At 35.7% G+C, this 24,389-nt stretch overlaps 1 protein-coding gene across 3 annotated transcripts in view; it reads right to left on the bottom strand.

Annotated features, from left to right (window-relative positions):
• Positions 1 to 1,345: 1,345 nt before the first annotated feature.
• KCNB2 (potassium voltage-gated channel subfamily B member 2) overlaps positions 1,346 to 24,389 on the bottom strand; it is a 480,892-nt gene continuing 457,848 nt past the window's right edge. For all 3 annotated transcript variants that reach the window (XM_043979421.1, XM_043979423.1, XM_043979424.1), the window contains one exon: positions 1,346 to 8,999. In XM_043979421.1, coding sequence (XP_043835356.1) covers positions 6,837 to 8,999 — 2,163 coding nt within the window. In that variant the 3' untranslated portion in view covers positions 1,346 to 6,836. The remainder of the gene's footprint in view (positions 9,000 to 24,389) is intronic.

Here is a 24,389-nt window from a genome sequence, read left to right as displayed (position 1 = left end):
TAGGGATTTTCCAAAGCAAGCCAGGAAGGATTTCATAGGAAGGGAAAGATCCCCAGAATGTTAGTGGGTAGTCTATGTGTGGAAACAATAATTGAGCTTCCCAAATGACTTTTCTAGTAGACTAGTACCTGCTAGGTAGAGGATGATTTATTTTCCATTGAAAATGCATTAAATTAATTGGCATTTTAGGACTTCCATTCCCCACCTCACTTCCACACACCTGGTGTAAGGTTGAACATTAACTGCTGGAAATATATGTGGTAATTATGCAGTTAAATATAAAGCTAGGCATTAAAAAAGTATGTTTCAGTGGCCTAATGCCACTGTATTACTGCTTAATAAACTTCTTTCATGCATTTACTTCTGACTTGTTTATGGTTTAATATCATGACTCTTTAAATTTGCACAAGTTTTAAAACTTGGATATTATAATGCAAAGATAATGTTCTATGAGTTTTCCCCCCAATAGGTTTTGAAATGAACAGTAAGATGTTCCTAGTTATATAGAGAGAATGTGCACAGCATGGATCATTTTGTTCCTAGTGAATCCTGTATAGAAGTATGCTATGTCTCAGAAATTTAGATCACATGAGTCCATGTTTGTATTTAGTTGGCTATTAAAAGAAAAATATACACAGGCCTAATATACAGTGTGAAAAGCAACATGGCTTAGGGAATAAAAGGCCAGCCTCAGAGTAAAACAGGCCAGGGTTCAAGTCCTGCTTCAGACATGTACTGTGACTGGGAACAAATCATTTAACCCTTCAGTGGCCCAGGAAACTGTAAGATGATATAGAAGGGTGTACACTAGAGTTCTCTACACTGATGAAATCTCCCCATTCCTTCTGCACTTCCCCCATACAAAGCATTCAATGCAATGGGAGACCTTGATTTTATGGGCCTATCTCATAAGATTAAGAATGGATCCACTTTCTGTCACTGAACTGAACTGAATTTTTAGATTCAAATGGTAAAGGAGGTCAAGAGAAAGAGGCCCATAATTAGTACAAACTGGTGCTTTTGGTTGGCTTCTGGACTCTTGTTGATCCTTGAGGTACTAGACACCTGAAGACTTGGGTCCTGAATCAACTGTAGTCAATTGTCAGGTCTTTAATTCAAAATAATGGCAATATACAGAATTATATCAAAAGAGGTGCAAGAGAAGCCTGGTAGCAATTTTATCATGAAAGTTTGGAGGAAAGGAGAGGAGACAATCTATATACAGACAAAAAAGTGATGGATCACCAAATGCCAATCATTAAAAGCTACTTCTTTGACTTTATATTGGTAGCAAATGGTGGAAATATGATAATGTATTTCTTCCAAGTCTATCTTGATTGCCGACTTTCCTGGACAACTTCATTTCTCACTTTGCTTACAAATGTACACATGGGGTTACCCTGTAGAGTGGATAATTTCAGTTCATATTGTTAAGCTTCTTTGCCTACACTGTCCAAATTGTTCATAGGCTTACCATTTTCATTGAGTCTACACCAGAGTCAGTCCTTCTTGGAGCTGCTCCTCACTGCATTGTCTATCTTCTTTTTTTTTCTTCTTAAAAAAAGCCTGGGTATGTAGGAATGACTCTATGTAACAGAATCTTTTGTTTCAGAAAACACACTTCCAAGATGAAAGGCTTGTTCTAGTAGGCAAATTTCCATTGAAATTAATGGGATGAGTCCCATTGTTATCAATAGATATTGAACAATCACTAGAGCTTATGAGTGTTCCCATTCAGAATGATACTGCCATGGCAGATTCGACTCAATCTTTGGAAAAGGGAAAGTACTAGAACATGAGTAAAATACACATAGTAAAAAGAGACCTACATAACTATAGAGACCTCAGCTCATCCCATGGAACTAGACAGTGCCCAGTCACAGAATTTCTTTATGGATGGGAATGTTGTTAGAAATGATTTCTTTAACAGACGATTTATAGTTAGATTTACAATCTCAATTCTGAAATTCTTATTAATATGTGCCTCTTTTTACTTATATAAATATATGCACATGTATACTAAATATATATTTCCTTGTTTAAAAACATCTTATTAACTTATATTTTCTTTGTAATATTTCCCTTTTGTTGTGTTTGTAACTCCTGGTCAACTCTGTGTTGCCCTATTATTAAAGGATTTTTTCTTTATTAAAAAAATATATATATACATGTTTATAGGCTAAAAGTTTTTAAGACTAGCAAAGAAGTTATGCATAAATGGCAATAATAGAAAAATAAACATTTATTCAATTATGTCAGGCAAGTAGCATAAATGATTAGTGAAATCAATCAGTAAATGTTAAAATTTCTCAAGTTGGAATTCACCAATTTAGGAAGTGCTCTAAGATTTCGGGGTTTAGAATTCTCCCCCTTTTTATTAGTAATGTGCCTTCTTTTCAAATTTCCATTTTCATTCAAGTTTTGTAGGACTTGTTTCAGGAAGAAAGAAGGAAGGAAGGAAGGAAGACAGGAAGGACGATGGGAAGAAAGAAAAGAAGCAAGACAGGCAGGAAGGAAAGAAGGTTGGTTCAATAAGTTTTTAAAATCTTAACCAAAATTTAAAATCCATATGAATTTAAAGACTGAATATCAAAACAAACTACTTTCAAAATAAAAGAATAGCAATATTTTGCTGTAACATGTGGCTATTAAGTAAGAAAATCATTAAGAACTCTTTGCTTTTAATATTATAAGCAAAATTATTAATTAAAAAAATACAAATCTTCATAGACATTTTCTTAAAGTTTGATTTTTTTCCTGTACTTATTTGTTATTACAACAGGCAACTTCTCTAGATGAATAGCAATGAAATCAACTATTTTAAAATGAATTTTGAGGAAAAACAATTTAATCCCTCAGTGGGTTAGAATAGTAATTTATATGCTCTTTAAAATAAAATCTATGAAATTACAGTTTGGATTTCATACAGACAACATGGTGAAATCCATAGCAACCAATCAATTTCACCATCTATTTCCTTAGGAAAACAGGTATTTAAAAAGCAGAATTTCATTTATTCAAGTTACATTATTTTGATAAGCATTTATCAATTTTACTTTCTCATAATAAAAATGTTAAACAATCCATAATCTAATTCAGTCTGCCCTTAAGGGAGGATTTTTGCTTACTGTTTTGAGCATAGCTTAAAAATATTTGCAAGCACATTTTATTTATTTTTGTTTCAGAGAAAAAATTAGCTTCTATGGCCTCTTGCCTAATGCATTTCATGTCTAAGGTCTCAGAAGAAGAAACAGCTACATGATGCAAAATGATCCCCCCCCCAAATCTAACAATAGTACAATGATTTAATTTCAATTTTTATCTTATCATATCAACATGGTTCAATTGATAACAGTTTAAATGACCATAATTCAGAATCAATAACAATTTAAAAAATAAATGACTGTAGCTTACTAGCCAAACACTGATTTTCATAAATTGGGTAATTACAAAAAAAACTCCAGAGAAATCCTTAATTATTTTTGATGGTTTGAGGAAATATATTTAAGTTTTCAAATCATAATTGTTTTATCTGATAATTTGCTTCTTTGATCCTGTACACATTGGATGGCAAATATTTTTTGTTAATTTTTTTTGTATATCCATTCATGGGTGCTAATACCTTCATGGCCCAATGTGGTTTTCCCATCTAAAGAAGAATTTTGTAGTCCTAACTTTTAGTGCTCATTGCAGGCACTCATTCCTCTTTGTGCCACACTATATATGTACTTTGGTTTCCTCTTTGTTTATGTACTATCAATGCACTTTGGTTCTGGTAAGTAGGTTAAATGAAGCTGTGTTGGGTGAATTAGGCAATTACATGGATGACCAAATATTTTTGCTTATTTTTTCTAAAATGAATTGATGTAGCCAAGCATACCTTGTGGCAATCCATACTAGTTGCTAGATTTAACAGATTGAACAGATCATCCATGTCATAGACTATTTCTTTTGAGATCCAGACATTGTTTGCTCACTGTCAAGTGTCAACAGGCATTAAGTTGTAGGTAACAGTAAGTAATAACCCTTAGCATCAATAACCTCCAGGTAACTTTCAAAACACTATCCAGACCATCTTAGAAGTCTTCAGACCCCCCAAAATAGCTCTTTGTGAAGTTGTTTGCTTGAGGAATAAAATGTTTTTCTTTTCTTCTAAAGACTTTTGACCACAAAAAATTAGGGAAAATTGGTGGAAGGGTTTGGGGTAGAAGAATTTCTTTAAATTCTCAGCCATAAAATAGCTTTTCCTTAAAACCTTCAGGCCAAAGGGGGAACTTTCCTGAGAGGAGGCTTTCAAAATCATGGGCTGTAAAAGTTAGGTCCTTTGGGCAGAATCTAGGGTAGGACTAACATACATTATTGGTGAACTTTTTGGGCAGTAAGACAAATTTACCCCAGAAAACTATCTGCACTCTTTGTTTCATCATGTGCCATGTAGACAAATGACACAAAATGTTTTGTTTTAAAATGGACCCATTATTATAGCACACTCAGGAAAAAAATGACACCTCATTTCATGTAGACACATTCTAAAAGTGGCTATTGGGACTTGTTTATATTTAATCTATAGGCAAGTATTCTGGAAAATGCCTTTAGGGTGGATTCTGGAAAAATTGTCTATAGAAAATACAGACCAACACTTTAAGCATATAAAAACTGACTCTCATTTAGTCTTAGTCATTGAAAATGTCAACTAACAAACAATGTAAATAAATATACGTGATTAATGACCATAACATGTAAGGGCTATGTTTCAGAACAATTAAACATGAAAATCATTGTAAATTGTAAGGACAGCGGAAAATAGATATGTAAAATTATATTCAATAATAGGGATACCTGTATTTCAACTAAGACCCACCCCACCCTTTCCAAATTGCATTCAAAACTGAGAGATAATGACCAGATTCTGTTGATAAGGAAATGACATTTTATAAACATTTTAAGTTAGATAAAAAACAGAGACTAATTTCATCACTAAAAGAAAGGGATTTGTTACTAAAATTTGTAATGAAGTTTCTTATAAAAAAAACCAAAAAAAAATTTTGTGCTTGTATATTGGTCCAGCATATTCTGAACTCAGTATCTCTCACCAAACATTCACATGTCCTTAATTAAAGTCAAGTGAATTTTAGCGATTTTGGAAAAACTATTGAATTATAGAAATTTAGAGCTAAAAGAAGGCACACAGGAAATCATCTAAGCCACATTCTTATAGATAAGAAAACTGAGGGGCAGAGAGTTTTGATGACTCCTCTAAGGCCAACTAGCTAGTGGCAGAATACAAAAGAGAACTGAGATTTCTTGTTTCTCAGGACAGTGCTATTTTTCAGTACATCTTTACCATTTCCTTTTCAATTCATCTGAAGATTAGGTGAAGGCTCTCTTTAGGGAAGAGGATATGTCATGTGCCTATTGGAATGTATGCACCCTGCTAGAGGAGGGGGAGATTGTCCATGTTGGACTTGAGGAAAATAGAGCAGATTCTAAGGTAAATGATATTTTATTAAGTTTGGACCAAAATGGTCATTAAAAAACCTATTTTTAAATAGAAAGAATTTTGGACAGCATGATATAAAGCACTGGACTGGGAGCCCAGAGATTGGGAGTTGGGGTTTAGGTTGAATATTGGTTCTACCATTCATAGACCATGTGTCTTTGGATAAGACAGTTAACTTCACTGGGCCTCAGTTTTCTCATCTGTAACAAGGGGCCACTTACATTACTTACCTCAGAGGGTCATTATGTGGAAAGTGCTTCATTAATGGTAAAATGCTCTAAACTTCAAGTATGTTCTTTTTTTCATGGTGTCATGGAAGGAGACTTTGAAATCAGAGCACCTGAGTTCTAATTTATTTTCTGATGCTCATTACCTCTTTGAATTTGTGCAAGTCACCATATCCCTTGGGCCTCCATTTCTTCATCTGTAAAACAACAGGAGTGAGACTATATGACCCCTGAGGTCCCTTCCAGCTCTAAACTATTGTCCGTGGTTTTTTTCCATCATAGATAATGCTATGACGGCTAGGTATTGCCAAATTTTAATATAGAATTCCAAATAATTTAATTTCTGGTCATTAAATCTTGCCTATTCTCATGAATTATAATTTAAACCACAAATGCCACAATTAAGCAAAGGCAAATTAAAAAAGATGCACCCCATGACATAGCACAGAGAACTAAAAATACTGTATTCCCTTAAATAAACTAATAGACTTAATGAGCTTCATAAGAGAAAGCAAGGTACATGAGATACTTTAAATAGAGGTTGCAATCTTGCAACGTAAGTCTGTACAGCTCCTCCCGGCATCAGGCTGTGAAGGAAGTACCTGTGTCCCTGGAAATTTAATTCCATATATTCTTGAGATTTTTGGCTCCCCCAAATCCGTTATTTACAAATAGATGCATTTTGCAAGCTCGAAGCACCTTTTTTTCACATTGTTATGAATGCATGCATTGACATTTCATCCTTTCATGTGCAAATTCTAAAATTCATTGGAACCCCCAAAATAGTTAAAACAGTTTAAAATTTGTCTAATTATAAGTGAAAGGATCAAAAATGTCAGACGTTGCAGAATGCCAATTCCTGATAGAGCTCTCTTTATTTTATCCACTGTTTTGGAGTCATTTGTGTTAGGTTGTTTGTTACAAAAAGCAGCCTCGACTCTTTATTTAAACAGTACTTAAACTAAACTGTTCATGCCATGCAAAAATAACATCTTATGCACTTGTTTTTGTGGGAGAGGGGAAGGATAGGGGAGACTTCCCATTTTTAGTTCATAGGCTTTACTAATTGTGGTTTTTAAGAAACAAGTTTTTATTGCTTTTTTAACTAGTCACATGCTGGTTTCACGCGTGGGACAATAACCTGTTTCCCCAGGATTTGAATGAATCTCTGGGGCAAACAAATGGTTTTCCATCTTGTACCCTTCTTGATTATTGTCCTTTTTTACTTCTCCCACAGCTTGGTAAATGTCTTGCATACAATTGTGACTTGTATTTTGGGGGGAGGAAGAGAGAGCACTGGTCTCTTCTCTTAAAGGGTCTCTTCCATCACTGCATTTATCCCCACAGCAATTTGTGCTGGGGTCTGGCTGCCTGTCCTCTGAAGCTCCATGGAGCTCCAAGAAGTCTTCATCTTCTCCAGTGTCTATTTCAGTGAAGCTCCTCCTCTCTCTTGAAGAGAAAGGAAATAGTTTTTGTTTGGGAAACAGAGGGGATGAACCTTTTGCAGGTCCCTGACAGAGCCCTGAGACTTCAGTGCCCAGCAAGGGTCTCTCCCCCTGGGGAGAATTCTCCTCTAAGAGAATGGTGCTGATATGTTGGGGTGTGGGTAGAGTAAAGTCTGCCATGGTGGTGACTGGCAGGGGCCTGGCAGTGCTAGGTGGAGTCTGGGGGGCACTGCCCCTGCTCTCTTTGAAGTTCACTTTCAGGGACCTGGACTTGAGGGGATTGCTACCTTTTAGAGAACTTTTTGGACTCTCAGTTGCACTGTCAAACTGCAGAGGACCATGCAGCCCAGATTGGGGTACTACTGAGTCTGGGCTCCCAGTGGTGTCGATTGGAGTATATTCAAATGTAGCATCTCTAGGGGCAGAACTTTTCTCCCTTGTGAGTGTTAAAAATGGGAGTCCCTTGGCTCTTTGGTGCTCTTCTGCCCCTGTGGGATCAGGGGGGAATCTCATTTGTAAGTGAGTGCTGGCATAGGGTGGGAGAGGAGATCTTTCAGTTTCTGTGAAGTCAGTGGCACAGCTGGTGAAGCTGTCAATACTAGAGGTGCTCCTCATGTCCATGATGACTTCCGTCTGGGCCACAGCCAGTTGCTCCTGAGGGCAGGTTACCTCCTCCATTTCAATCTCCTCTTTGTACACTGGTGGTTTTTCAGCCTGCTCTTGGTAGTCAGAGGCATTCAAGTGTGAGTGGGGCTGTGTAGTCTTAGTGATTTCATTGTATAGCATCTCCAGTTTGTGAGCACTTAAGTGCTGTGGGCTTGAAGAAGTATTGTTGAGCTGTTCATGGGAATCTTTCTGACTCACTTCCTGATACTTATTTTCATAGGATTTGTTGGAGCTGGTTTCAGACAATGCTTTCCTGGCCCACTTCCATCGGCTTGGAGATAGGTGGTTATCATCTGTTGAGTCCTTAGTGTTGGCAGAATCTCCTGCTTTCTCCACAGCCACATCAATAAGTTCCATACTCCTAGCAAAGGCATCTTTTAAATTCATGGAAACAATACTTCCATTTCTTTTAGCCCTTTCCAGGGCCTCGCGCCTTTTAATTGCTTTCTCCTGCCGTTTTTGTTCCTTATAAAACTCGGAGAAATTGTTTACAATGATTGGGATGGGAAGTGCAATCACTAGCACCCCAGCTATACAGCAGAGGCCTCCCACAATTTTTCCCAGTAAAGTTTTAGGGTAGATGTCACCATACCCTACAGTGGTCATGGTGATGGTGGCCCACCAAAAGGAGGCAGGGATACTGGTGAACTTGGTAGCATCTTCATCTTTCTCTGCAAAAAACACAAGACTGGAGAATATCATTATTCCCATGGCTAAAAAGAGTATTAACAAGCCCAATTCATTATAACTCCGTCTCAGAGTGAATCCTAAAGACTGGAGGCCTGTTGAATGTCTGGCAAGTTTCAGGATCCGAAGTATCCTCATGATACGGAAGATCTGCACCACCCGCCTGACGTTCTGAAACTGGAGCACACTCTTGTTGGACTCTGTGAGGAAAATGGTGACATAGTATGGTAAAATGGCCAGCAGATCAATGACATTTAATGGTCCTTTAAAGAACTTCCACTTATTTGGAGATGACAGGAAGCGTAAAAGGTACTCCATTGTAAACCAGGCTATGCAGACAGCTTCAACATGTGCTAACTGTGGGTTGTCATTGGGCTGACCATATTCATCCGTTTCTTGAAGTTCAGGTAGGGTGTTGAGAGACAGGGCAATGGTGGATAGAACGATGAATAGAATGGATACAATGGCCAAGATCTGGAGGGAAAAATAAAACATTAGTTAGCAATCTACAGATCACAGAAAATCTGACATACAAAGCTTACAAATAAGGCTTTGCAGCTTATAAAGCCCCTTTCTCACAATAATCCTGTAAGGTAGATAGTGCAAGAATGATTAACCCCATTTTATAGATAAGGAAACTAAAGATCAGAGAGTTTAAGTGGTTTTAGGAGGTGGAGCTGGGATTCAAATTCAGGTCTTTGATTGCAAATCCAAGCACTGCATTTGGAATTGGGAAGACTGTAGTCCAAATCTGGTCTCAGACACTTTATAGTACCCAAGTCACCCATCTCTGTTTGCCTCAGTTTACTCAACTGTAAGATGGGGATAATAACAGCAACTACCTCACAGGGTTGTCAGGATCAAATGAGATAATAGGAGTAAAACATTTATCACAATATCTGGCACAGAATAAATTCCATATAAATGCTTATTCTCTTCCCTTTCCCTTCCCCTTTTCACTAAACCACAGTATCTTTCACTATTTTAGTTATACAAGGTGGTTAAAAAGTAAATATGTATAAGTAGTCCTATGGTTGTTTTTTTTAAGTGACCAAAAAACATGACATATTTGTAGTCACTGGAGCATCTTGGTGGTGTAGTGGAAAGTACCTAACCTGGAGTTAGGAATACCTGAGTTTAAATCTAGCCATGGGGACTTACCATCTGTGAGGCCTTGGGCTAATCATGTAACCTGTCAGCCTCATTTTCCATATTTGTAAAATGGGGATAATAATAATAATAATAATAATAACTACTTTCCAGGGTTGTTTTTAGGATAAAATGAGATACTATTTGTAATTTGTGAACCTTAAAGCACCATATAAATTCTAGATGCTGCTACCACCACCATCAGCACCACCACCACTACTGTGAAATTCCCTTTGTTTTGTGTTGTTTAAATTATTTAGGGGGTAGGCTGGGTTTTCTAAATCATTTGCTACGTGTATATTAATGGCCATTTATATAATAATGGTTACTTCTCCCGGTTTGGCAGTAATAATTTATTATTAATTAATATTAAATATTAGTAAAGAATCGATGAATGGCATGACAGTTAACACAAGCAGAAAAGCCTCAGCACCATTTTGTCTCTCAGAGAGATAGAGAGCACTTGGTCTCAAGGAGAGTTTAGGAGCCCCAGTTACCTCCTCTGTCCTAAGGGGAGAGCAAATACCAAGTGGCAGCAGGCCCAGGAAGCCAAGAAAGCCAAGGCCCTGACCCTGGTGGCCTCAGCTTTTATTCTTTTTGATAGAGGCGGGTCACTATGCATTGATCAAAGCTAATTGGCTAGCATCATTCAATTCCATTGGTTGACATGACTTGAGGGTTTTCCATATTAAAATGAATTCTACCATGACCTAATGATGTAATGCGAGGGACCCTCCTGGCAAAAGGTGAAGTCAAGTCTTTAGGTATGGTATAATTCCATCAAATCAATTTAGCTAGACAAAAGAATCTATCTCCATCTCTATTGAACCCTTAGGCTGGTCCCCAAACCAGCTAAAGTTCTTAAAAATGGAACTTTCTGAAGTGGGAGGTGTGGTGGTGGGGAAAGGAGCTTAAACTGATCTGGTTCCTCCAAGAAAGTCATTATTAATAATTATTTTCTCACAGTTTTAAGCAGGTAACTTTGCGATCTTGAATTGCCTACTACAACAAATACAAAAGGGAACATTTTTATTATAAATTCATTTCATAAATGAAGAAGGAAGCTTACATTATTAACCATAATGCAAAAATTAATATGGTTTAGAAATTTATATCCTACAGTAATAGCACTTTAAGGTTTACAAAATGCTTTATATGTTACCTCTATTGAGCTTAAAAATTGGCAGTCATGGGGGCAGCTAGGTGGCACAGTGGATAAAGCATCGGTCCTGGATTCAGGAGGATCTGAGTTAAAATCCAGCCTCAGACACTTGACATTTACTAGCTATGTGATCCTGGGCAAGTCACTTAACCCTTATAGCCCCGCAAAAAAAAAAATGGCAGTCATACATGTGAAATCATGCAAAACACATTTCTGTATCACCCAAAAAGTAAAAAAATGAAAGAAAAAGCAAGAAAACCACACTTCTTTTTTCCCCACAGGCTAACAAGGGTTAAGTGACTTGCCCAGGGTCACACAATTAGCAAGTGTCAAGTGTCTGAAGTCAAATTTGAACTCAGGTCGTCCTGAATCCAAGGTCGGTACTTTATCCACTGTACCACCTAACTGCTCCTAAGAAAGCCACACTTCAATTTGTACTCTGAGTTCCCCAGTTCTCTCTCTGGATGTGGATAGTATCCTCTCATTATTTTGAACTGTTCTGGACCACTGCACTGACCAGAATAGTCAAAAATCTTTCACAGTTGATTATCATCACAATATTGCTTCTACTGTGCACAATGATCTCCTAGCTCTTCTTACCTCATCTGTATCAGTTCATATAGATCTTCCCATATTTTTTCTGAAACTACCCCTTCATCATTTTTAAATAATATTTTTTCAGTAAATACTTTTTTATTTTAAAGTTTCGAGTTCCAAATTTTATCCTTCCTTCCCTCCCTCTTCACCCCACTCCCTAAGGCAGCAAAGAATAAGATATAGATTATACATGTGCAATTATGTAAAACATTGCCATATTAGCCATTTTGTATAAGAAAACTTGAATAAAAGAAAAAAATGAAAGTAAAAATAGCATGCTTCAGTCTGTGTTCAATCAATATCAGTTTTTTCTTTGGAGGTGGACAGTATGCTTCATCATTAGCCCTTTGGGATTATCTTGGATCATTGTATTGCTGAGAGTAGTTAAGTCATTCACAATTCTTCATCAAACAATATTGCTGTCTCTGTGCACAAAGTTCTGGTTCTGCTCACTTCACTATACAACAATTCATACAAGTCTTTCCAGGCCTTTCTGAAATCATCCTGCTTGTCATTTCTTATAGCACAATAATATTCCATTACCATCTTATACCACAACTTTTTCAGCCATTCCCCAATTGATGGGCATCCCCTCAATTTCCAGTTCTTTTCCTCAACAAAAAGAGGTGCTATAAATATTTTGGCACATATAGGTCCTTTTTCTTTGATTTCTTTGAGGTACAGACCTAGTAGTGAAAATGCTGGGTGAAAGAGTATGCACAGTTTTATAGACCTTTATGCTTAGTTCCAAAATGTCCTCTAGAATGGCTGGATCAATAAAGTACCTCATATCTCCCAGTGTTTGTCATTTCTGATAGGTGTGAGGTGGTACATCAGAGTTGTTTTAATTTGCATTTATCAAATCAATAGTGATTTAGAGCATTTGTTCATATGACTATTGATAGCTTTGATTTCTTCTTATGAAAATTGATTGTTCATATTCTTTGGGCATTTATCTATTGGCAGATTCTCTTTTTATCATATAACTTCCTCAATATCTTTTGAAGATATAACTGTTCTGAAGAACACTTGTTTCTTCTCTTATTAGAATGTTAGCACTAAATCATCAGTTCTATTGCTCAAATAAATGTACTTTTTGCAGGTTTCTTTGGACTCTTATGTTATATCAAATTTATTTTTCATCTATTATATTTTCATTATAAATGCTTAAAACTTCTTTATGAATATCTCTCCTTGCAAAGGCTAACTCTCCACTAGTGCCCTTATTTCCACTTCTCTTAATGAACCTTACCCTCTCTTATCTTCAACCTTTTCCCCTCTATTAGTAGTGCTCTGTCCTTTGCATACAAAGATTCTCAGTTTAAGTCTTTTAACTTTGAGACAGGCTCTCTATTCTCTATGCTAGGGCTTCTCAAACTTTTTCCACTTACTACCCCTTTTCACCCAATAAATTCTTTCATGGCCATGGGTATATAGGTATATAAAATAGATATAGGAATAAAATATTTACTGCCAAATTTTTCCTGACCCCCACATACACCAACCCATATGGGTTTTAGTTTAAGAAGCTAGCTCTATTCTATATGACTCATATATATATATATATATATATATATATATTTTCTTTTGAGCCAATTGGGGTTAAGTGACTTGCCTAGGGCCACACAGCTAGTAAGTGTTAAGTGTCTGAGGTCGCATTTGAACTCAGGTCCTCCTGACTCCAGGGCCGGTGCTCTATCCACTGCACCACCTAGCTTCCCCATGACTCGTATATTTTTAAAAAGTCATCCATAGATCTGCTGTCTCCTCAATTTATTGGTGTTTGAATGTCTGCCTTTTCCCTCCACTATAAAAATTCCTGAAATAGTCAACATTCACTTCATTTACTTCCTCACCTATCAACCACTTCTCAGTTCCTTAGGAATTGACTTTTATTACTACTGTTCTACTTAAACTGCTCTTGGAAAAGTCACTAAGGAAACCATAGCCAAATATAATGGTCCTTTTTTTTTTGGAGACTCTTGTTAGTATTATGATAAATTTAACAAATATCAAAAAACGTGAACATTTCCTAATTCAAAGAACAGAATATTACATATGACATTGTGAATCTTTATTATGTACAATTTATTTTTAAACTATATGTTAAATTTAACATGGTAGCTTCAACCCTGCCATATTTGTATATTTTCCTTTCTATCCTTCCTTCTGCTCTTCTGTGTACTTTTTGTATGTTTCATTGACTTTTTTCCTTCTTCTTTTTTTGGTATCACTGTTTATTACTTTCCTACTCCTTCCCCATACCTCTCCCCTCACCAATAAGATCTCTCTCCCTTTTAACAAATAAGTTCAGTCAAGAAAAACAAATTCACACATAAAAAATGTATCTCATAACTGAACATCCATCACCCTCTGTCAAGAGGTTGGAAGCATTCTTCTTTATCATTCTTCTGAAATCATTATTATCATGGTTTATATTATCAGTTATTATCATAGTAAAGCTTTCCTTTATACATTTTTGTCAAGTTATAAATTGTCCTATTGGTTCTATTCATTTCATTCTGGATCAATTCAAACAAATCTTCCTAGGTTTTTCTTTGAATCCATCTCTTTTATTGTTTCTTTCAATGTAATAATAGTCTATTATATTCATATTTCACAATTTGCTTAGCCATTTACCATTAGATAGCTATTCATTGTTTTAAATTATTTGTCGTGACAAAAAAGCATTGCTACAAAATATTTTTGGACATGTGATTCCTTTCCCTCTTTGATCTCTTTCAGGCATATGCCTATTAGTGGTATTACTGGATAAATGAGTATATACAGTTTAGTGATCTTTGATCATAGTTTCAAATTGCTTTCTATAACTACGGGAATAATTCACAGTTCCACCTGTGGTACATTAGTGTACCACTTCTCCAACAATTATCATTTTTATTTTTTGTCAACTTTGCAATCTACTAGGTATTGTAATCTGGTGGAAGCTTAAAGTTTTAATGTGAGTTTCTCTTATCATTACTGATTTTGGTGATTTTTTGCAGATAATTGTTCATAGCTTGCTTTTATTCTTATGAAAACTGACTGGAGAATGGCTCATTGGATATTTTTCAGGCCTCTTTTTTCCTGACCTCAACATTTTAAGCAGATGATCACCCTTTCCTTACTCACATTTCTTTCTCTCTCATATTTTGAAACACTTATCTTTTGGGGACCAGTTCAATCTCACACTTTTCTGCCTTATCCCTCCTATTAAATGACCTCCCAAGGCATTATCTTTGGTCTTCTATCTTTGCTGTCTCCCTTGGAGAACTCTTCAATCATTTAGTTCCAGTTATTATCTTCACATGGATGACTCTTAAATCTTTGTCTTCAGTCTTGACTTCTCCCTTGAGTTGTGATCTTACCTTCCCAACTATCATTACACAGATACTCTGAAAATACTTAAACTCCAGAGGATTATATCATCATTTTCTCCCCTACCCTGCCTTCTCTTATGTTTTCTATTGGAAAAATCTTAATTGAATACTGGGAAAAAAGTACCAACTTTTTATCTTTTTATTTACAGCTCTCTAAAATCTAGCTCCAATCTATGTTTGCAGCCCAATTTTAAACTACTTCCTTTCACACATTTTACATTCCAGTCCATTCTTTTTCAGTCTTCTCTCACCTTTAGCTATGCCTTTGAAAGCATACTATCTCCCCCATACTACACATACTGCAAGGACTCTCTCTACAACTCTTACCTGTTGAAATTCTGCCCTGCCTTCCAAGCTCAACTTATACTATATCCTCAGCTAGAAGTGACAAGTCTTTCTTTTTCCTCTGTATATTCTCTATGGACTCATCATATTCTAACTTGTATTCCAGACATTTGTGAACTCCTCTTATCTCCTCTAATACAGTCAGCTCCTTAACAGTAGATGCTATATTTTTGCATTGCCACCCTTAGCATAATGCCTCTAATACCACAGACTGCTTAGCAAATGTTTGTTGAATCAAGCAGGATTGAATTACTCTCAGAGCAAGATGAAAAACCTCTCCCCAATGGACCTGATTTCCTTTGACCTTGGTAAGTACCTTGTGAAGAGTTATTAACTTGGTTACAACTACTGCTGCCTAGAGAATAATTTATGTGCCAGATGGCTATCCCACTTTAAGTAGAGTTGCTGAGCTGTGTGTAGTAGTTAATCAACTGATAGAAAATTCAAAGGGCAGTGATAATAGGTTATAACTTTCTCTGAAGCCTCTAGCTCTGGTGAACAATGGGATATAACAAAAACAATTTACTTTTAACTCACTTCAGAATTTTTCACTTTTTTGCCCTTTCCTTTTATCTTTCCTTTTTTCTTTGCTCCTCTTTCTCTCATCTGAGATGTCTATGTCTCTCTCTTTCCTTTTCTCTTCTTTGGAATTTTTGGAGCCGGAATTGTACTTAGAGGTCACCTAGTACAGATGAGGACAATGAAGCCCTGACAGGTTGAATGACTTATAGAGTTTATAGAATATTAGAACTAGAAGGGACCTTTGATATAATTTAATCTAGTGTTTTCATTTTATGTATGTAGAAGCTGATGTTGAGAGAGCTGCAGTAATTTGTCTAAGGTCATACAGCAGGAAAGTGGTAGAGCTTGGAACTGGACATTTATTGCAGCTACTTCTGTTTCTTCCAGTTTTCCTTTTCTGTCCCTTCCTATTTCCTTTTGTCTTCTAGCATTTTCTTCTCCTCTCTACTACTACTGCTCTCTCATTAAGCAGGCCATAACATTAAATACCAGTATGTGCTCAGCCATGTACATGTATTAAGATTTAAGGTCCATTTTTTTTAGTGAGGCAACTGGGGTTAAGTGACTTGCCCAGGGTCACACAGCTAGTAAGTGTTAAGTGTCTGAGTCCAGATTTGAACTCAGGTACTCCTGAATCCAGGGCCGGTGCTCTATCCACTGTGCCACATAGCTTCCCCTAAGGTCCATTTTTAACTTTAGAAACAGATGACTCCCAGAAGAAAGCATTCTAGGTTTAAAGTCAGAGGATCTGGGGTTTAACTCTAGGCTCTTCTACTTACTACCTTAGTATCTTAGGCAAGTCTCTCTGAACCTTAGATTCCTCATCTGTAATTAAGTTGCTTATTTTTTCTACTTTAGTATGGATCTATTTTTTTTTCTCTGTGGGACTTTTGTTATTCTATTGTGTCTGACTCATCATGACCCCATTTAGGGTTTTCTTTGAAAAGGTACTGTAGTGATTTTTCACTTCTTTCTCCAGCTGATTTTATAGATGAGCCACTGAGGCAAAGAGGATTAAATGAAAAGTGCCCAGGGTCAAACAGCTAGTAAGTGTATGAGGTCAGATTTTTACTCATAAAGATGAGTCTTCCTGATTCTAAACCCAAAGCTCCATCCACTGCACCACACAGCTACAGGATAGGGGACTTTAATAGGAAAAGTTGTCCCTTCACTGCCCTAAGTGACTCTACAGAACAAATATAGAAGTGCTCCAAGAAGCATATGAATAAATTCATGACATAGGCTTATCCAATTTACTAATGGGAAGTCAGGGATATTCATGCACATCAATAACCTAAGTCAATGGCAGCAATTGCACATGTACAAAATGTGATTCAATGAGACTTATAATTAATCAACAAGGCTTTGTTAAGTGTCTATGTGCCAGGCACTGTGCTAAGTCCTAGGGATAAAAAGTCAAAATTGAAATAGTCCCTTTATTCAGGGAACTTCCATTCTACTAAAGGGGAAGCAACACGTAAGTCTATCAGTATATAAAAATATATGCAAAGAAAAGTATACTGAGTCATTGTTCTTACTTCATTGTCTCAATGTTCTTATGATTAGAATCCAGATCTCTTTGGGTATTTTATAGTTGATTACACTAATTGTTGGCCGGATCACATTAGATCTTAGGTTCAATCTTCTGGGATTTATTTATTTATTTTTGTTTTGCTTTTACAAATTCCAGAATCTTTCAACCTTAAATTATTTAATTGATCAGGATCACACATCATAATTATTCAAAGACTGGTGATTTAGGGCATGGAACATTTGCATCTTATTTTCTCTCTTGTTGTTCACTTGTCCCACTTTGGGGATATTTTTTCCATACCTCCTTTAGTCTTTCATGGAAGGGCAAGGAGCAAAATTGAAATGTTAAGTGAATTGATTCTGTTCCCCTTTAACACTGCAGATGGGGGTGGATGTTGGATTGGGAAAATCTATCCATTTAATTAATTTTTATTAATCCTGTATCTAATAAGCAAGGATTGGTTAAATTTAGACATGTAATATTTTGCAATATTTTTCAGTTTCTGCAGTTTGGTTATTTGTGACTTGATGCATGGTACAATGGAAAGAATGTTAGATTTATAGTCTTTGGACCTGGGTTCCATTCCTGGATCTTTCACTTGTTACTTGTGCAACCTTAGACAAGTCAATTAAATAACCCTTAGTTTTCCTTACAAGTCTAAATCGACAATTGGTAGATAAATTTGAGATTTGGTTCAGGAGTCTAGGCATTATGACAAATAAACAGAAATATATGATTGTTGAAAATTATTGGGTAGGGGAGGGGAGGAAGATGGAGGAATCAGTATGTAATTTCATCAATGTCAGGTATTCCTAGTGTGGAAACCCCTTCTACCATTGAAGATCTATAATTAATGATGGTCCTAGAAAGTTGCTTGTTGGAACTGAAACATTCAAAATCTTGTTGAAAATTATATACAAAGTAGGTAGGTGGCTCAGTGTTTAGAGCACTATGTCTACAGCTAGGAAGGCTCATCTTCATGAGGATAAATCTGGCCTCAAATACTTATTACCTGTGTGACCTTGGGCAAGTCACTTAACCTCTATTTGTTTCAGTTTTCTTATCAGTAAAAATGGGGATATTAAAAGTATCTGCCTCCCAGGATTATTGTGAGAATCAAGTGTAATAGTAACTGTAAAACATTTAGCACAGTGCCTGGCACACAGTAGGTACTATAAAGATAATATGTGTTGGAAATAGGTCTTGAACCAAGGTCTTTCTAACTGGAAGACTAGATGTCTATCTATCTTGCCTCTCAGGAAAACGATTAATTACCTAAGGGGAAAAACAGTAATCAGGCCCTATGCAATCCCTGATTTGAACAAGAAACTAAAGTAGTTAAGTGAATTTTTTGTTTCAGATTTTAATTTAATCTATAAGAAACAACTTATAATCATTTTGGAAAAATTGTATGGTTTTAATATCTCATAAGGCCTACTGTTGTCCTAGAGAGACAGCACTACAGACAAATTATTTAATATATACAAAATATGATGTATGCCATAATAAAACCAATGAAAATTTATTATACCATTGGAGTTTTATCACAATAAATAAAATAGATTTAAGATGGTGCAATAAACTAAAAGGGACACTTCTGAGTCTGGAGTTTTATGCAGATATACAAACATGGTATAGGGAAGTGGGAACTTGGCTTAAGAAGAATTGGGTCAAAATCCTAGCTCTGACACATATTGGCCATGTGACCCTCAGTCAATTGATTAACTGCTAAATACTTTAATTTTCTAAGGCTGTGAATTGCAGAGAAGGTGGTGATCTGCATCAGTAGAGGGAGTTTCCTCATCCTGGAGCTCTTTCTACCAATGAAATCATAAGTCTGTTTCTTATCTCACCTTATATTAAAGGAATATTGCTTTTGGATATGACTTTGTTAGCATTAATATAAACTTATTTTACTACCATCTTTACTTTTCCTTCTTTTCTCAAAACTGCTACCATCCTGAGCTAGCAATAGTGAAGAAATTTTACTTCCCCTTATGCTAATAAAGTCATATCTGATGGCAATAATCCTGTTATAAGATAGTATATGAAATAGACCTGTAATTTCATTGGCATAGAGGATTGTGGATTGTTGGTAGTTTAAGGAATAAGGATGGGTTGGGGTTAAATTTAGGCACAAAGATTTATGGCAGCTACACATGCCAAGAAAAGAACAGAACAGAAGCAATTATCTGTGTGATTGAGGTGAAAACTCAAATCAAGAGGCTGAATCCAATATGCCTTGTAGTTCTAAACATCTATAGCTTTATGATATTCTACTGAAAATATCCAAAGAATTCTGACCATTTCTAAATAACCAAAGGAATAGCAATTCACTATTAATTCTGTTATTTCTTAGTATCTAAATTATTAAACCTGAAGATTGCATAGATGGTTTTCATATCTGATAATTTGTCAGACCTATTGATTCTATCTCCATCTTGACTCCACCTTTTCTTTACATTCTTGTTGAGTCTTTTTTTTTTTTTACCTTTAGGAAAAAGCTTAGGTATGGAGATAATTAGAAATATTGGATTTTGTTCCAGCCGAATAGTTACTGTCTGTAGAAATGACCACAGAGCAAAATAGGGTGGGTTTTTTTGCTTGAGTTGAATGGGAATTTTTTTTTTACTCATTGTATGTTACCACTGCCTTAATAACAGTGGTCAAAAATCCTAGAATTGCAGATGTGATTTAAGAAAATTACAGAGTTAGAATTCAGGCCTACAAAGATCACACTTAGAATCCCAGAATTGGGACATCTTTTTAGATTTTGTGTATTTTTAGAGAATTAGAGAACTCTTTTTTCTAAAGTCATATTCTGATGCCTCTTTGTGGTGTGAAGATGGACTCATTTGTTTGTTTCTTTGTTTTTCAGGGAAACGAGGATTAAGTGACTTGCCCAGGGTCACACAGCTACCACGTGTTAAATGTCTGAGGTCAGATTTGAACTCAGGTCCTCCTGAATCCAGGGCTGGTGCTTTATACACTGTGCCACCTAGTCGCCCCTGTGAACTTAGTTTTTTAAAGTCTATGCAAGAAGAACATAATCTTTGGCTAGTCCCATTGGAGGATTATGGATCCTTAAAGTGGTGAAAAAATGTGTAGAAAGCAAGAAACTAGGGCAGATATCTGATCATAAATTAAAAGGAGTGGTAAGATCTTGGAAGAATACTATAGAAATAGAAAACAAAGCTCAGAATGAATTGCAGTTAGCTATTAATGGTAAGCACAAAAATAGATTTTTTTAAAAAAAAGTTATATTTACAGAAAGAAGAAGATCAAAACAGGGATTAGATCAGTGAAAATAGACAATGGAGAGAAAATTGAGCTACTCAAATCTTATTTTTTCCTATGCTAATGTAAATAATGTTTGGATTGAGAAAAAGAGCACAGATATGGTTATCAGAGAGTTGAAACCAAAGATGAGTGAGAACATGGCAAGCAAAAATTTTCCTATACTCGATGAGTTCAAGTAATTAAGACAAGACAAACTATTGGATACTGAAAGAGTTGGTAAATGTGGATGTATGATTTTTCAAAGATGGTGATCTTTAAGAAATGATGGATAATGGGAGAGATACAAGAGGATTTCAGATGGGCAAATCTCTATTTTCAAAAAAGGGAAGGGTATGGAATCTTCATACTATGTGGTAGTAAGATTGACTTTCTTACTGGCAAAACTCTATTGTATTCAAGAATGATTTGTGAACATTTAGGAAGTGAAATGGCTGTTACTTAGAACTAGGCATCAAAAAAATGTACATATCAGACTATTTTTCCTTTTTGGAAAAGAGTATTAGCCTGAGACATCAGAAGAATACTGTTGACATAGCATACTGAGGGGTCAAATCAGTCGTTCGATAAACATTAAGTATGTGCCAGGCAACATGCTGAACAATGGGGATATAAAGATAAAGACAGTTCTTGCCCTCAAGGAGCTTACAATCTATTGGGACCAGATAACATACAAAAAGAAGCTGGAAAAGGGTGGGGTGAAGTTTCCTGCTGTAGGGGCATGATGGTGAGTTCCAACAAAGTAAAAAAATCAGTGTAGCTGGAGGGAAATGGGGAGGTTTAAGTGAGACATCTGGCAATATTTTCTATGCTGTCCTATGTGGAAGATAGAATGATATAAGGTAGATGATAGATAAAAAAGAAACATTAAACATGTTATTTACCAAGCACTATGAAAAGTGTTGAGAATACAAATAGACACAAACAGGATAGTCTTCAGTCTCAAAAATTTACCATCCCTTTTCTTCACTATCCTTTCACATAGGGTGAAAAAATCCCTAAATTATTTTCACTTAAATAATATAGTACCTTTAGGAATCACAATCAATCAGTCAACCAATTACAGAATTACAGAATCTTTCATCTGGAAGGAACCTTAGCATCCATATAGTCCAACTTATATCCAAAAGGAATCCCCACTAAAATAGACTTGATAAATATTCATCTAACCAAAATCACCTGAGGCAGCCCATTTCACTTTGGAATACCTTTGATTGTTAAAACATTTCTGAATATACAGCATAAATTTACCTTATTTTAATTTCTCCCTATTGCTCCTGGTTCTGCCTCCTGGGCCCAGATAGAGTAAGTTGAATTCCACATGACAATCCTTGAAGACAGTTATATATATATATATATAAAATTTTCTGTGGTTTATATTTTGGCATAGAGGTAGGGACATTTTCTTCCCATGTTAATTAGATACTAATTTCTACATGTTACTATTCTGAGATTTCTATTATGTTATTTCCCAGCATTATTTTCTTTAGTAAAATTTCATCTTAACTACATATTCTAAACATCATACAGATAAAGAATCAATAGATTACAAAGAACCCCCTTTTATTGAATTATTTTTCTCCCACTTCCATGTCTAATTTCAGCAAAGAAGTCTCACACATTAAAGTGCCATTAAAAACTGGCTTTGTTCCTTGGGCACTTAGTCTATTTCTTCAGGTCATCAATCACTATTAACACAAAACAGAATGGATTTATTTCCACTATTATCTTTACACCTAAAAACATGTCCCACTATCCTATAAGAGAATAGAAATAAGTGGGGGATGCAGTGATTATTCTTCTTTTTAAGGGACTGCAGTCAACTTCTTCTGGAGATGACTTCAGGGGTTACTCTATTAGTACCCAATTATGGAGTGTGGGAGGGCAGAGGACCTGCTAGATTCAAGATGAAATACAGAAGCTCTGCCAAGGGAAAAGCTAGGTCTGAGCCAAATCAAACTGTGATTACAGAAAACTTGCCTAATTCATTTAAAATCTGCAATTAAATAAAAACTAGATTCTGGTCAAAAGGGCCTATTTTGGCAACATTAGCCTGTGTATTCTTCGGTAGCATTCACTGTTTTTTTTGTTCATTGGGGACCTGATTTGATTCCCCTTGGACTTGCCCTGGAATCTCTAGACATGAAGCCAAAGACTGAAAGAGCACAAGTGATTTTGGACTTCTGGGCACAGAGGATATTAGATTTATCAGTGGTAGAATTCGCTTATGTAACTAAAAGTCTTGGTATCTTTCTTTCTTTCTTTCTTTCTTTCTTTCTTTCTTTCTTTCTTTCTTTCTTTCTTTCTTTCTTTCTTTCTTTCTTGCTTGCTTGCTTGCTTGCCTGCCTGCCTGCCTGCCTGCCTGCCAATTTTGTGTATTTTCTATACAAACGAAATGCATTTTGTTATCTGTGGAGAGAGTAACCTCTGGTATTCTGCCCTTTGGCTTACTTAGGACACATCAGAATGGAATTAAAAAAAAAATCCATCATGACTATAGGGATTTCTATACACATTTTAAAGAGAAACCAAAAGTAGTTCATGAACGGCATCATGGCATGGTAATGGAAAAAGAAAGGGCTAAGAATTAGAAGTCTAGTTCCTGGTGCTATCACTCAATATTTGTGTGATCTTGGACGACTCATTTTGCTCTTGCTATTCATTAGGTTTTTTAATCAATAGAAATAGAAATCAGTAGAATGGAAAGAATAATACTTGCTCTGTTTATGTCATAGGGTTGTTGTGAGGATTTAAAGACATAATGTACATATGTGTATATATATACGTATATGTATTACAAATTAATTTTATTTTCAATTCATGGAAGAAAACAAGCATTTCTATAATATAGTACAATTAAAAAAAGATGATCGTACATGAAATTCCAAATCTACCATGCACAACTTGCTATTCCCTCCAAATATATAACAAAGTTGTCATGTGAATTTCTTTTTTTTTGCTTTTTACTTCCCTTCCCTCTCTCTCCCCCCACTTTAGAGGTGGCTATCATTAGATACATTTTTTCCAGCTTATTTTTACTCACTATTTTCTTTCTCAGACTCTGTTTTTACCCTGTCCCTATTACTTTATCTCCCCCCCCACCTCATCACATAATATATATGAATGTTCTTCAATAGATCTAAAGTTCTCTCTATTTGTGGGTACCTTACACAGTACCACACACATATTAGACACAACAATTGTGCTGAATAGAATTGGATCATAGATTTAGAAATAAAAGGGACTTTAAGGTTGTCCAGTCCAACTTTTTAATTTTACAGCTCTCTAGGGTAGACTTAAAGTGGTAGAGGGATTCCCTATACATAATGAAGCTTTCAAGATTCTTCTACTTGTGGAAGACATTGTGATTATTTGTAGTAAAACCTACAAATAGTACAGAACCTTATTTATAAAATTAAAATAAATATAAAATAAAAATTATAAACTTTAAAAATTAAATTATTATAATTCATCACAATTTTCAAAGAATCAGAATTGGAGGTCACCCAAAAAGAAATGGAAAGAGGTATAGTGGGCATGAATATGCTGCAATATATTACTAATGATTATTTTTATGCAAGAAACAGGGTAGCTGATATCTAAGAGATATATGACAAGAGAAGCAAGAAAGAACAGAGAAGGCAGGTAGGTAGGTAGGAAGGAAGGAAAATATGGAAGACATAGTAAGGAGGCTTACAAGCCATACAATGAGAGAAAAAGATAGTAATGGACAGTAAAACAGTACACTGACTGTATGGGCTGCGTTCTGCCTTGTTAGAAAAAAATGTTGTCATGTATGAGAGATGAATTATTGATAAGTTGAGGCACTGAAAAAGTGATCAATATAAGAAATTCAAAGTTGTTAAAATTAATTAGAA

Source organism: Dromiciops gliroides, chromosome 1 (genome assembly GCF_019393635.1).
Source record: "Dromiciops gliroides isolate mDroGli1 chromosome 1, mDroGli1.pri, whole genome shotgun sequence".
Classification (NCBI taxonomy): domain Eukaryota; kingdom Metazoa; phylum Chordata; class Mammalia; order Microbiotheria; family Microbiotheriidae; genus Dromiciops; species Dromiciops gliroides.
Note: the sequence above shows the minus strand (reverse complement) of the source record. Positions and strands in the feature narration are given on the sequence as shown.